Source organism: Berkeleyomyces rouxiae (genome assembly GCF_048999995.1).
Source record: "Berkeleyomyces rouxiae strain 22BRR77 chromosome Unknown BrBRR77_ptg000001l, whole genome shotgun sequence".
NCBI lineage: Eukaryota > Fungi > Ascomycota > Sordariomycetes > Microascales > Ceratocystidaceae > Berkeleyomyces > Berkeleyomyces rouxiae.
The window spans coordinates 5,159,798-5,171,984 of NW_027396491.1; the positions used below are offsets into that span (position 1 = coordinate 5,159,798).

The following is a 12,187-nucleotide window of genomic DNA, read 5'->3' on the forward strand; positions in this document are numbered from 1 at the left end:
TACATACACATACACATAGATACATAATGTGCCAATTTTACTCGTTTATTAATACACAGGCCACTAAATGCTTAGCTTTTTAAGGCAGGGCAATGGCCTCAATCTCAACGGTAACGTTCTTAGGCAGAGTCTTGACGGCAACGCAGCTGCGAGCGGGCTTGTGGGTGAACCACTTCTCGTACTCGACGTTCATAGCCTTATAACAAGATGTTAGTCAGCGACAAAAGCTCTAACCATTTGATGTCAAGTATACTCACAGCGAAGTCACCCATGTCGGCCAGGAAGATGTTGACCTTGACGACCTTCTGGATAGAAGAGCCGGCCTCCTTCAGCACAGCGGACAGGTTCTTGCAGCACTGCTCAGTCAGCTCGCCAATGGTGCCCTCAAGGAGAGTGCCCTCAGGAGTCAGAGGAATCTGGCCAGAGCAGTAAATGGCAGAGGGAGTCTTGATGGCCTGGGACTATATGGGTGATGTCATAAGGTTAGCAGAGGCCGGGCATTGCGGGACGGAGCCACGACCGGAGTCGTTTTCAGAGCGCTCTCAACATACGTAGGGGCCGACAGCTGTACAAAAGAAGTGAATAGTTAGCAATTGAACAGAGAGCAATCGACCTAAGATCAAGACGTACGAGCAGGAGCATCCTTGGTGAGAACGATGGAGAAGTCAGACATCTTGGACGAGTAGCGAGCAGCTAAACTGGTAGAAATCGAGGGGAACCGGCGAGACGAGCGAGAAAGACGGCAAGAAATAGAAGCTGTACGGCGGGAAAACAGGGACATTTATAACAGTGCGAATTGGGCAGAAAGAAGAGCCAGAAACAAAGAGTCAGACCTTCACATTCGAAGCTCCGCTCCAGAGCGCGCGGGGCAGAAGCTTTGGTGGGGCCTCGGAGAGCTGTCAGCTGACAGCAGCTGGTGGCAGTAGTACAAGCTACGTCCATCAATAACTAGTTAACCACCCTACATAATGACAAACTACAAGTGACTAACTAGTTAGTTATAGTTAACTATAACTATACATGGTATTGAATGCAGACCAGTAACACGTCACATCTGGTCCTCATCTTCTCATATGGAGCCCACAGATGACCGTGTTGTGGCCGAACCAAATTTCTTTGGCACCAGGCCTTCCGCAGCCTCAATAGCACCCTCAAAATTGTCCTTGTGCAACAAGAATAGACCCTGGATCGCCGCCATGCTGGTCTGCTTTGCCGTGTCGTCTGAGAACAACCCCAGGCCTTCCAGCTTTGCTAGAAAGCTCTCCTTTCCTGCACTATCGACGTCTACATCTCCGTAAAACCGCTCCCAGATCGTCATGGCCTGGTATCTGGTTGCATTCCCGACGTACACCATCTGGTCGACTCGGCCGGGACGTATCAACGCGTCATCCAAGTTTTCAATAAAGTTTGTAGTCAAAAACGCAATTCGCTCGTCTTTAGCAGCTAGACCGTCCAGTGCGTTGAGCAGTCCGGAAAATGTAACTGTGGCGCCAGAGTATCCCTCGTTATCTGTGACCATCCGATTTGCGAATGCCACATCTGCGTCTTCCAGGAGCAAAAGCGTCCGTGGCGGCATCTTCGTCATTAGGTACGCTAGTTTGTCGTTGGTCATGCCGATTTCACTAAGATTAATCATGGCAATGTCATAATCTAGCTCTCCAGCTAGTGCCTGAATAAAGCTGCTCTTCCCGCTTCCTGGAGGCCCGTAGAGTAAGTATCCACGGCGATAGGGAATTCCACGATCAGTGTACCACTGCTGCCGAGCAAGAAAGTCCTTGACATCGCCAGAAATTCTTTCTGCGACATCCTTGTCCAGAATAACTGACTTGAGTGGGCGTTTTCTGCGGGGCTCACCCAAAGGCACCCAATCGACGCCCCGCGCCGCAAAAACTCTCGTTCTGCCCTCGGATGCCTGAATAGCTAGTGCATGAGCCTCTGCAAACACTGATTCAAAGACTCCGCGTGACGACCACAGTGTTGTCATCAGAACTGTCTCATGGGGCTCGCCTGTGTTCATGTTCGCAGTGCTGTGCCTCTCACGGCTCACTGCAATGTATGCTCCATGGGTGCGGATGATGTGTCGCCCATATCCAGGTTGTAGATAAAAGTGAGCCGTACCAGCGCCTCCTGTTGGCGTGCGCTCCATTAAAGTAGATACTGAAAGATTGTGTATGCGAGTGATGCGTGAAGCTATGAATCCCGAGGCCTCGGCACGCGGCTGGCCAAGCCATGCCAGCACCCATGGATATGCTGGGTCCTGACGTGAAATCTCAACGTTGACAAGAAGTCTTTTGCGCATGGCATGTGCACAAGTGACTACTCCGCGCCGGCCAAAAGCTGCCAATGCACCAATACCTGCGAGTCCAGCACCGCCCGCAAACACGGGGTTGTCCAGCAAATGGTCAAGTTGGGAAAGACTGGTAGCCGAACCAGGCACTGGCGAGGCTGTTGGTATAGAAACCATTGTATTTCGGTTAGAACAAAGAGTTAGAAGATGTATGAAAGTATGTATTCAGTGTGTGCAACGAAAAGCGCAAAGGATAAAAATATTTGTCATTGAGAGATGAAGTGTAGTAAAGTGTGGGTCTTTATAGACAAAGGTGGGCGTGATGTTGGAGCATTAGGGTTAACAAGACAACCCCACCTAACCCACCTCATCCAACAACATGCTCTCATCTATGAAAGAGACAGTATGTGAACCTTGAAGAACCTCGACTCCCTACCTCTCAAGAGTATAACTAGGGACTATGTACTACTATTCTATACTGGAAGGCCTACCGTCACATTGCTCAACTTCGCATGGTTGTTTGAGTTTGTGTTCCGGGATTCGTTCAAACTAACTATAACTCCGGTGAACATGGCAGTTAAAAGAAGCAAAACGACCAAGACTAATATGAAAACAGAACGGCGTCTGAGCCTAGTGGTTGGGTATCTTTGAGAACCAAGACCTAGCTGCCTATGAGATTCTGGGGCAGCCTTCTTTCGTGGCGTCCAGCGCCACCAAAACTTCTTGTTTGACCCAGACTGCATGCGACCGCCTAGGGGGGCGGCAGAATAAACGTTTGTCGTGATATTAGGCACGGCTCTAGGTGCGTTGGTAGCACTTTCACGCTTGACGATTTCAGGGACACGGCTTGAAGGAAAAAGGTACTTTGTAGCTTCTACAGGAGAGATGGACCCGCTGCGTACGGCGGTGCCATTATCGCCATGATGAACGGAGTGAGACTGATTATGACCCACTGCTTTGTCTGGAGTGAAAAAGGGAAGCTCGATAGAGTCGACTTGAGAGTCTCCCAAACTAGAGGGGGTTGACCTCGCCATGTATGGCGTTGGAAGTTGAAGCTCTTTGAATTAAAGTAGAAAGTGGCCCAGGCTTATATGCGAGAACGATTGAATATTTTGGGTAACTAAATGAATAGTGAAAGAAAGGCCAAAAAATATAAGTGAGTAATGAAGCTGGCGACGGCGGATAGGAAAGACTTAAGGCCGAAGACGCAGACTATCCGGTTATATACAGAAAGAAGCAATGACAATGGAAGAATATGTCTTGTAAAGAAGCACCATAAATGTGAGAACGTCGTCCGATTAGAAAAGCTCTTTGACATTCCAATGTCTGACCGATAGGTTTTGCATTCTTCTGTCACTTTTCTTTGTTCTCAGAACCAATGTTGCATGGGTGCGAGCACTAGAATTGTGTGGCTGCCCTGTCGAAGCTCTAGTTAGCTAAAAAAAACCCTGAACTTATACATAACTAGCTTCAAGGAGTGCCTTGAAATGAGACAATGGAAAAGGAAGGGAAACAGAGAGGGCAGGAGTTTAAGTTTTGGTAACTAGGGGATACACTTTAAGTTTGAGTAGAAGAAGGAGATGATAGTCTACACCAAGATTGAGCTCCGAAGCTTAGCAATGACGGGCTGCTTTGTCTGTAATCTGTCTAAGCTCTACTTAATATCAAGATGGACACAGCTGCAGCTCAGCATTTCTTCGTCGCTAAGGTCTAGTTATAGCTAGTTATAATTACTTGACATCTCGTTATAAATGTGCACGTATTTGTAAGCAAGTATTCTAGATAAAGCTGAGCTCTTCGCTGCATACTATCATGAAAAGTTTTCAATACATGCAGTAATCACACATGGAGATGTGATGAAAACATCCCTGATATGTCCTTGTGCTTGGACACACATGCTGTGATACTGAGGTTGTGGATGTAGACCCTGTGTATAACCCTAATGTATAGCTAGCTTAAATGACCATGTCCATGTTTCAGATGTAGGCGATAGGGTCTTTCCAAGATCGGTTTTTCAGTCGCCCTGAGTGTCTTCATGGAAACTTCTCTACGTATGGCCTGTCTCAGTCTCCAAAAGAAACGGGATGGCCGTTGACTGAGAGCGTCACAGACTGTTGCGAGGCGCTTAGGGTTACTCAACCGCTGAGGCTGTCAGGATGAGTCATCATTCACAATTCCATTTCTCAACAATCATCAGGGCATGATCCCTGCCCTGATTCTCTCCCACAATGATATTAGATTCTCCGAACTCCATCAGAGGTATAAAAGTGATGCTACCTATGATCTTCTTGGATGGAGGAGGAGTTTTGGAGATTCAGCGAGTTTTGATTTTCCACTTAATTAAGTTAATATATTCTTTCATTTATCATCTTCACACAGACAGGAAGATGAGGTCCAGACAAGCAAGGTGTCAAAGGGGACATGCATGGGCATTCGTTTATAGTTAACTAACTATGCATGTATCGTGCATGTGTGAATATGAAATGTGACTGGTTACTCGCCGAAGGGATAATGCCCAGAGTGAATGTATCATGGATGGGTCCTGGCCCTATCATTATCATCAGCGTGTTCCGCCTATATGTATCACTCCAGGCACAAGCATATGGTCATTCGCGCTGTACGAGTAGTCAACTAACGGGTTACTGGAAAGAAAAGACTCCATGATCCTAGATTTTCTTGCTGCACCGGCCTGGATCGCTTCTGCCTCGGCATTCCTCTCTCTTCCGAAAGCTTCTGTCCACTTCCATGCCCTCCCTCTCTGGCTTTCCATGCATGCTGAGCCCTGCCTGTTTGTCCCTTGCCCGCGCGCTGATCCCTGCCCGCACCCATGTCACCTGTCCGCCCTGTCTCGGAGGGTTGGAAGAACAGACTTTTAGTCCGCGCAATATGTGGTAGCTAGTTGGTTATTTGCTATGATTGATTTAGCATAGCAGCAACATAGCAACACGCAGCCCCAACCCCGCCCTCCAGTAAAGCTGAGTGTGAGTGGGCTGATTTTGTGTACTGTGAAAATGAAGGTCCACGAGAAGAGCTTGTGCCAGAGAGAAAAGAGCAGCAATAGAGGAGCTAGTTATGTGTCGTGAAGACATATAAAAAGTGCTTTTCTTGACAGGTGTGAGTATAACCAACTGACCAGCTGAAAAGGTCGGCTGGCAAAAGAGAAGTTCGATGTTTTTATATCGAGCCCATGCCCGTGCCCTGTTTTTGTTTTGTCCACCCCAACTCAGCCTTCTTCTTGCTACTCCTCATTCTTGCAAACAAAAGTGAAACAGACAGAACACCTCGTTATTAGTGACTGCAACGAACTAGTTCCATCATTAACTTTCATCTTCATTGAAGCTTCTAGTTATCTAAGCGACGTTTCCTCTGTTTATAACTATTGTAGTAGTAAACTAGTTAGATTTGTTTACTTGAATACTTTCGGTAGTTGCCTGGGGTTTCAGCTCAGCCTGCATTGGTTGCCACTTCCGCCATTGGCTTTTCTGCTGTTGGGCAACTGCCTCATGCGTGCACTCCCATGGTATACAAAAACACATCCATACATATTCTACACTTTCCCCTTCTCCGCCTGTCATTCTGCAATCACCCTCTCCTCCATCTGCCACCTGCTGCATCCTCCATTCAGCCTTGTCTCGCCCATCGTCAGCCTTGCATTGTGTCGTCCATTCGGCTGCTGATCTGTCAATAGTGACGCCGATCTTCCATTTTTATTCGACAGGGGACTATTTACTCTTTTGGCTGGCTGCGCGACCTCTTTTGGTTACTCGTTTCTTTGCTTGATCCTGACTCGTGCATGAGCTTTTGCCTTTCCATACTTGCTTCTTGATATCCGAGCAACTACTTTTCTCTTATCTAAATGCGCCTAGTCCACGCATGATAATAGAGCCTAGCATCTATTATAGTTAGTGTCCCTATTATATGTTACCCCCCTCCCCTCTTGTTGTTCTATCTTCTCCCTGTTCTGCTTTTCTTTGCCTTCTAGTTATCATCTTACCCGCTGACACCGCTAGCCGCAGCTTCTCATATATCACACAACTCACACCGTCACATGCTTCAAACTCAACCCCTACGCTAATGCATTCCCCATCTCCGTCAAAACATCGTCACGACCCGGCATCGCCGTCTCCCCATCTCGACGCCCCCAGTAGCTACTACAGCTCTTCCTACAACTCGTCATACTCGTATTCATACCCTAAATCCCCCAAACTCTCGGCACACTCTCCCTCCCGAACCCCACACAACCGGGGCCAAGACTGGGAGCGCGACCAAACGTTGAACCAACGCGATTCCACGTATTCATACACATACGCCAAAGACCACAGAGAAGTCATTGACTCCCGTTATCAAGCGCGAAGCTCGTCACCAACTCCACCGCCACCGCCCCCTCGAACTTCCCAACCAAAGACGTTCCCCGTCTCGTACAACACCACCCGAAAATCTGCTGTTCCTCCTCCGCCACCGCCATCATGTGAATCCGAAGCTGTATCGCTAGCTCGAGAACACGGCTCAAAGCTCTCAGAGGATGTCGATACCGAAATTTATGGCGTTTGCCGGGGCGAGCTTCAGCAAGAGGCCCTGATGGTTGAGAACGAGGACTTTGTCCCTGACGTCATTGTACCACATCACGAGTCAACCTCGTTAAATGAAGGAGCGGGTCACCAATATAACCCTAAGCTTTCTGGGTCAACCAAAGCCTTTGTGCTTGTATCAGTTGCCAATGGAACATCACCACCACAATCGGAACAACACGAAAAGATCAAGGCGGCCCATCGACAAAATCATTCCAAGACATCCAACAAGGATCAACAACTACCTCACCAACTGCCACAGGAATACCCTGTCATCATTGAGCATGACGATCGACGAGGAGACTATAATGGCGGGACCATTGACAATGACTACGAGATCCGCAACGATGAGACGGAGCGCGACCGTCGTCATTACTCGCCGTCGTCGTATCTTAATAGCAAGCACAGCAGACTTGATCTTAGAGCCCACGTGAAAAACTCTCAAAATGAGACCTCAAAAGGTACCTCGTCTTCTGCTGCCACTGGCTCTAACTCTAACTCATCATATACTCCTTTCGTAACTTCAAACTTCTCTGGTGCCCCCACTATGATATCGCCCAAGAATACTCATCATACCTATCACAAGTTTGAAGAGCAGAGATTACCTTCTATAAGCACATGTAGAAGTACCCGTCAAGACAACCGTGAAGAATACAGACCATCGTCAGCAAACCCCAGCAACGAATTCACTACGACACCAACATCCAGACTATTTGGGCCCAAACCCGAGCCTGTGAAACCAAACGAAAGAAACCACGAAACTCCTAGAAATAAGTCGGACCATTTTTCTGAGCTCCATCCAAATTTGGCTAGTGCCAATACAAATGCATATCGGTACAATCATGGCAGTTCCAAGGACTCTCCAGTTAGAGGCGGTTACGGAGACAGCCATAGCGAATTTATACCTCCAACAATACCCATGTCTATCCCTGCGAGACCGAAGTCATCCTCAGACAGACGCCGGTCTTCAGTTGTTATCCATGATGAGATGCCGCGTGTTTCCGGTCCGCGCAGCAACGAGCCTCACATGCGTGGTGGATCTCGTAATGGTCCTGGCTTGGCCTCTTCGCCGATGCCGGCTTCCTTTCCTCGAGAGAACCAGTCTCCCATGCCGCCAGCCACCAGTTTCTTTCGTAATCATGGTTCCAATGCACCGTATCCTGAAGATCAAGAACTACCTGATGTTATGGCTCGTGTGGGCAACATGAATCTTACCGACGGCGCACACCCCCAGTATCGTACTACTCGTACCAGATATTCATCACCAAACCCATCTTTATACTCTGCTTCTGGAACTACTGGACCAGCTGGTCCCCGTGTTCTACGGCCATCACCAAGCTCAAATTCATCTTTGCGACGAGCAGATGCCGGGACCTCACATGACACTGTGAGCTCTGTCAGAAGTAGTCATTCACGCATGACTGAGGCCATTCCTCTAAACCACTCTGCAGGTTCTTGGCGTCGCTATCTTGAGGATCCCACGAGATATGGACTCCCTCCCCTGCCCGTCTGCCACTATGGTCCAGGCTCACGTGATACACAAAGTGTCACATTCATGAGACTTCACGACTTGGACGACTTTGATATCTGCCTGCCGTGCTACAAAGCAGTATTTGCCTCGGGGCCTTATAGACATCAGTTTGTCGAGTGTGTGAAACCTGTACATGCAGGCCATAGAGTATGCTGTGATTTTGGGGCAGTTCCATGGTTTCAGCTGGGATGGATCATGGCTCTCAAGCGCCGAGAACCAAGAATCAGCGACATCTACAGCAAAATTGTGAAGTGTCGTTTGGAAGAAGGAGATATTCCTAGCTGTTCCACTAGAGGCGACCTTCTATACATGTACACATTGCGCAACCAGTGGATCAACGAGACTAATATCTTACCCGACTTCGCCATTTGCCCCAGTTGTATGGAGTGCGTGTTCGCTCTTCTGCCAAGCATTTTCCAGACCAAGTTGTGTCTTCAGGTCAAGCCAGTAGAAGGCCAAAAATGTGCTCTTCGACATGGCCCTGACGCCACTGGTCCTCGGTTCACAAAGATATTCGACTGCCTAGAGACTTGTAGTGATCGCGGTATCATTTACAACTGCGCCCCCGATGGCCATAGACTCGTTGAGGAACTTGGCCAGTTGGCCAATTACACTAGTTTTGCCGAATGTACAAGCCCAGCCATGCCACAGTACAATGAGTACTGGTATGCTCTTGAGAGACTCGATGATTTGATAGTCTGTGCCGAGTGCTATCACATGCATATTAAGCCATTCAGGCACAGCGAAGTTGGTAAGATGCTGAGGGCGGATAAACGGTGTAGAGCAGTCGCAAGCTGTGAACTATATTCATCACAGATGAAGTCCTCACTGATCACGGCACTGCAAACGCAGGATTTGGAGCCTTTATATAAGGAAATATGGGCTTACCGGCATGCTTAGACGGGATCGGACACCAACTGCAAGATAGAGCGAATGTCGATGCTTTTTTGATCAAGGGTTTTATCAAGGGTTTTTTTCCTACGAGCTTTGATTTTTACTTGTTTTTCATAGTTAGATCCTGGTGCTTTGAATTAATCATTAGAGACAAGTTGCCGTTAATTGAGGTGGTATCTACCCAGCTCGAAATGTGTCTGGACATGATATGAAGTCATCGTTGACTAAGTTTTGTGAAACCCCAGATCTCAGGGTTTCAGTGAAAGTAGCTCCCTAGGGTTTTGATAAGATAAGGGAACCCATGGTTAAGCGTTCGAAGCAAAGGAAAAAAGTGGACTCCTTGAGGCTCAGGCAGACACAAATTTATCACCACTAACCAAGGTCGTGTGGACTGGGAAAACACCTTGCTTGCTTTGAGCGTTGCCACATTCTCGAGCCACTGCCTCCGCTTTGTTTGCTTTATACAGCCCTTGCACGAATCGGCGACAATTGTTTCTACACTATCACTCCGGCTTAGATTGTTCCCGGGCTTGCGGTCCCAGCTAAAACCATCCGGTCTCTCTTAATCGACACACCGATCTGTTCCGGCCCTGCCACATACACACACATACAATGGCCTCCAGCTTGCAGTCATTGTCGCCTATGGCCAGATTTGGGTTGCTGGCCCTGCGGTCGGCAGCGAGACCCACGGCAGCGTCAGCTGTCCCGGCTACTGTGATGCAGGCTCGTAACGCCAGTATGAAGTCCAAGGGATCCAAGGAAGCGGCCGAGAAGAAAAAGAAGAAGCTCCCCAAGGACTTTAAGGTGTACGACCCGACAAAGTTTCCGCAGTTTTCTCTATGTGACGCCATCAGGTAAGTTTGGTGATCCCGTTTGCAAAAAAGAAGAAAAAAAAAAGAACCCTGGTATAAAGCGCATGTCTCTAACCATATCTTCCTGATAGATACATTCGCGCTGCTGAGGTTGGCTACCACGGTAGCAGCACCAAATACGAAATCGCCGTACGTTTGCGCACAGCTCGTAACGGTCCTGTCGTGCGCAACACCATCAAACTCCCGCACCCAGTGCGTACCAGCGCGCGCTTTGGTGTAGTCTGCCCCGAGAACAGCACCATCGGCCAGGAGGCGCTCTTGGCTGGTGCCGTGGTTGTCGGTCAGGAGTCGCTGTTTGAGCGCATCCGCGCTGGCGATATGCCGTTTGACCGGCTTATTTGCCACGAGGACTCAGAGAAGGCGCTCAATGCAGCTGGCCTGGGCCGCATCCTGGGTCCCAAGGGTCTGATGCCCTCGCGAAAGCTGGGAACTGTTACAAAGAACATTAAGCGCTCGATGCAGGCTGGCTCGGATGAGTACCGTGAGCGCATGGGTGTGATTAGAGTGGCGGTCGGCCAGCTTGGCTTTACGCCCAAGATGGTGGCTGACAACGTCAAGGCGCTGGTTGATCAGATTAAGAAGGAGTGTGCGGCGCTCGAGGACCTGACGTACAAGGAGGTGCGTGAGGTAGTTTTGAGCTCATCACATGGCCCGGGGCTGAGCTTGAATGGCAAGTTCAAGTGCACTGATCCTGCCGTGGTGGAACAACAGTTGGTTGGTATCATGTAAGATTATTAACAAACAGTACGTGACGGAAAAGAAAATTGTACTATTAGGAGTTTTTTTTTGGTTCTTTTTTATGCAGACTGGGCTCGACTTTAGAGTCAAGCCACGGCTCATTATCATTACATTGTGTACATTCTCATTCTATTTCGCTTTCAAGATTTTCACAGCTTCTGCCGATGCCCCAAGAGTTCGGTATAGGCCCATGTAACTTAGTAACCGGCCCTGGGCTCGGGGTCCCGCTTGTTTTGCCTCCTTCATAGCATTGCTGAGGTCAAGCATGATGGTGTTTCGGCATCGCAGTCGTCTCTCATCCACTTTGACCACAAACGGGGTGTCTCGCCCAAGCTCTGTAAACAGCTTTTCGACCTGTTGCAGGCTAGTAACGAGAGCGGCAAGCTTGGCCGGGCTTGTCCCGATACCAACGCCTAGTATCCCGTTATTTCCCCCAATATTCGTGAAATCTTCTGCGTCATCTGATTCCGAGTCCGAAAACCAGCCGGCGTCAATGGCAGGCACTGGAGTTGATGGTTGTACTGCCTTGGCCAGAGTTGGAGTTTTGAGGCTCGATTGTGGTAGGCTGTCTACACAGAGACGCGCTTCGAGATCACTCAAAAGGTCGTCCACCTCAACCATCTTGCGTCCGATTTCCATATCATCGCGAACTGTCTTGAGCTCGTTGTTGAGCTTCTCAACCTTGGCAGCCCTGCCACGCACATTTCCCTTCATGTCTTCCAGGGCTCTGCGGAAACCCAGCAGGGACATTTGCACATCGGAAACCTTATCATCGCCACCACGCAAGTCATTCCCCAGCGACAAAAAGGCCGTGTAATTTGAATTCACCAGCTCCAACAGCTCTGTGTTGATGGCGGTGCTGCGCTCGCGCAGATCGGCGCGTAGGTCCTCTAGGGTTTGGTGGCGCTCACGCAGAGCGGAGAGAAATGTGGCTGGGTCAAAGTCGTCCACTAGAAAGTCTGAACGAGGCAGTGCCTCGGGAAAGGGTAGAGCGGCGCCGTCGTCATCGTCGTCATGATCATTGCTATTGTTGGCTTCTGAGGAATACAGGGATGGGATGACAATGCTGCCCTTTAAAGAATCTTGGGCGGAGAGAGACGCAGATGGCGGGGCTGGGCAGCCACTTAATGTGAAGTCTGAATTGGACATTGGATGCGAATGTGTGATGAGTTCGGATGTGAGAGGTGGTTTTGTTGGTGTTACTGGCCGTTCAAGCTAGAGCTCCTGACACCTGTAAACCAACCAACCAGATAGCTGTGTTTAGCCGATAACCTCGATACAGCACTTATGCTGGATA

At 49.0% G+C, this 12,187-nt stretch overlaps 5 protein-coding genes across 5 annotated transcripts; 2 read left to right on the forward strand and 3 right to left on the reverse strand.

Moving 5' to 3' along the window:
• Positions 1–79: 79 nt before the first annotated feature.
• BROUX77_001445 (uncharacterized protein) lies at positions 80–673 on the reverse strand (the record flags this gene model as incomplete). The annotated part of the gene is made up of 4 exons (XM_073745875.1): positions 80–196; positions 258–461; positions 552–565; positions 631–673. 4 exons carry the CDS (start codon positions 671–673, stop codon positions 80–82), a joined length of 378 nt encoding a protein of 125 aa, XP_073609680.1.
• Positions 674–1,069: 396 nt separating this feature from the next.
• On the reverse strand, positions 1,070–2,464 carry BROUX77_001446 (uncharacterized protein; the record flags this gene model as incomplete). The annotated part of the gene is made up of 1 exon (XM_073745876.1): positions 1,070–2,464. One exon carries the CDS (start codon positions 2,462–2,464, stop codon positions 1,070–1,072), a length of 1,395 nt encoding a protein of 464 aa, XP_073609681.1.
• A 3,897-nt stretch (positions 2,465–6,361) lies between these two features.
• BROUX77_001447 (uncharacterized protein) lies at positions 6,362–9,286 on the forward strand (the record flags this gene model as incomplete). The annotated part of the gene is made up of 1 exon (XM_073745877.1): positions 6,362–9,286. One exon carries the CDS (start codon positions 6,362–6,364, stop codon positions 9,284–9,286), a length of 2,925 nt encoding a protein of 974 aa, XP_073609682.1.
• A 606-nt stretch (positions 9,287–9,892) lies between these two features.
• BROUX77_001448 (uncharacterized protein) lies at positions 9,893–10,881 on the forward strand (the record flags this gene model as incomplete). The annotated part of the gene is made up of 2 exons (XM_073745878.1): positions 9,893–10,134; positions 10,224–10,881. The coding sequence occupies 2 exons, from the start codon at positions 9,893–9,895 to the stop codon at positions 10,879–10,881; spliced, it is 900 nt and encodes a 299-aa protein (XP_073609683.1).
• Positions 10,882–11,019: 138 nt separating this feature from the next.
• Positions 11,020–12,039, reverse strand: BROUX77_001449 (uncharacterized protein; the record flags this gene model as incomplete). The annotated part of the gene is made up of 1 exon (XM_073745880.1): positions 11,020–12,039. One exon carries the CDS (start codon positions 12,037–12,039, stop codon positions 11,020–11,022), a length of 1,020 nt encoding a protein of 339 aa, XP_073609684.1.
• Positions 12,040–12,187: the final 148 nt, after the last annotated feature.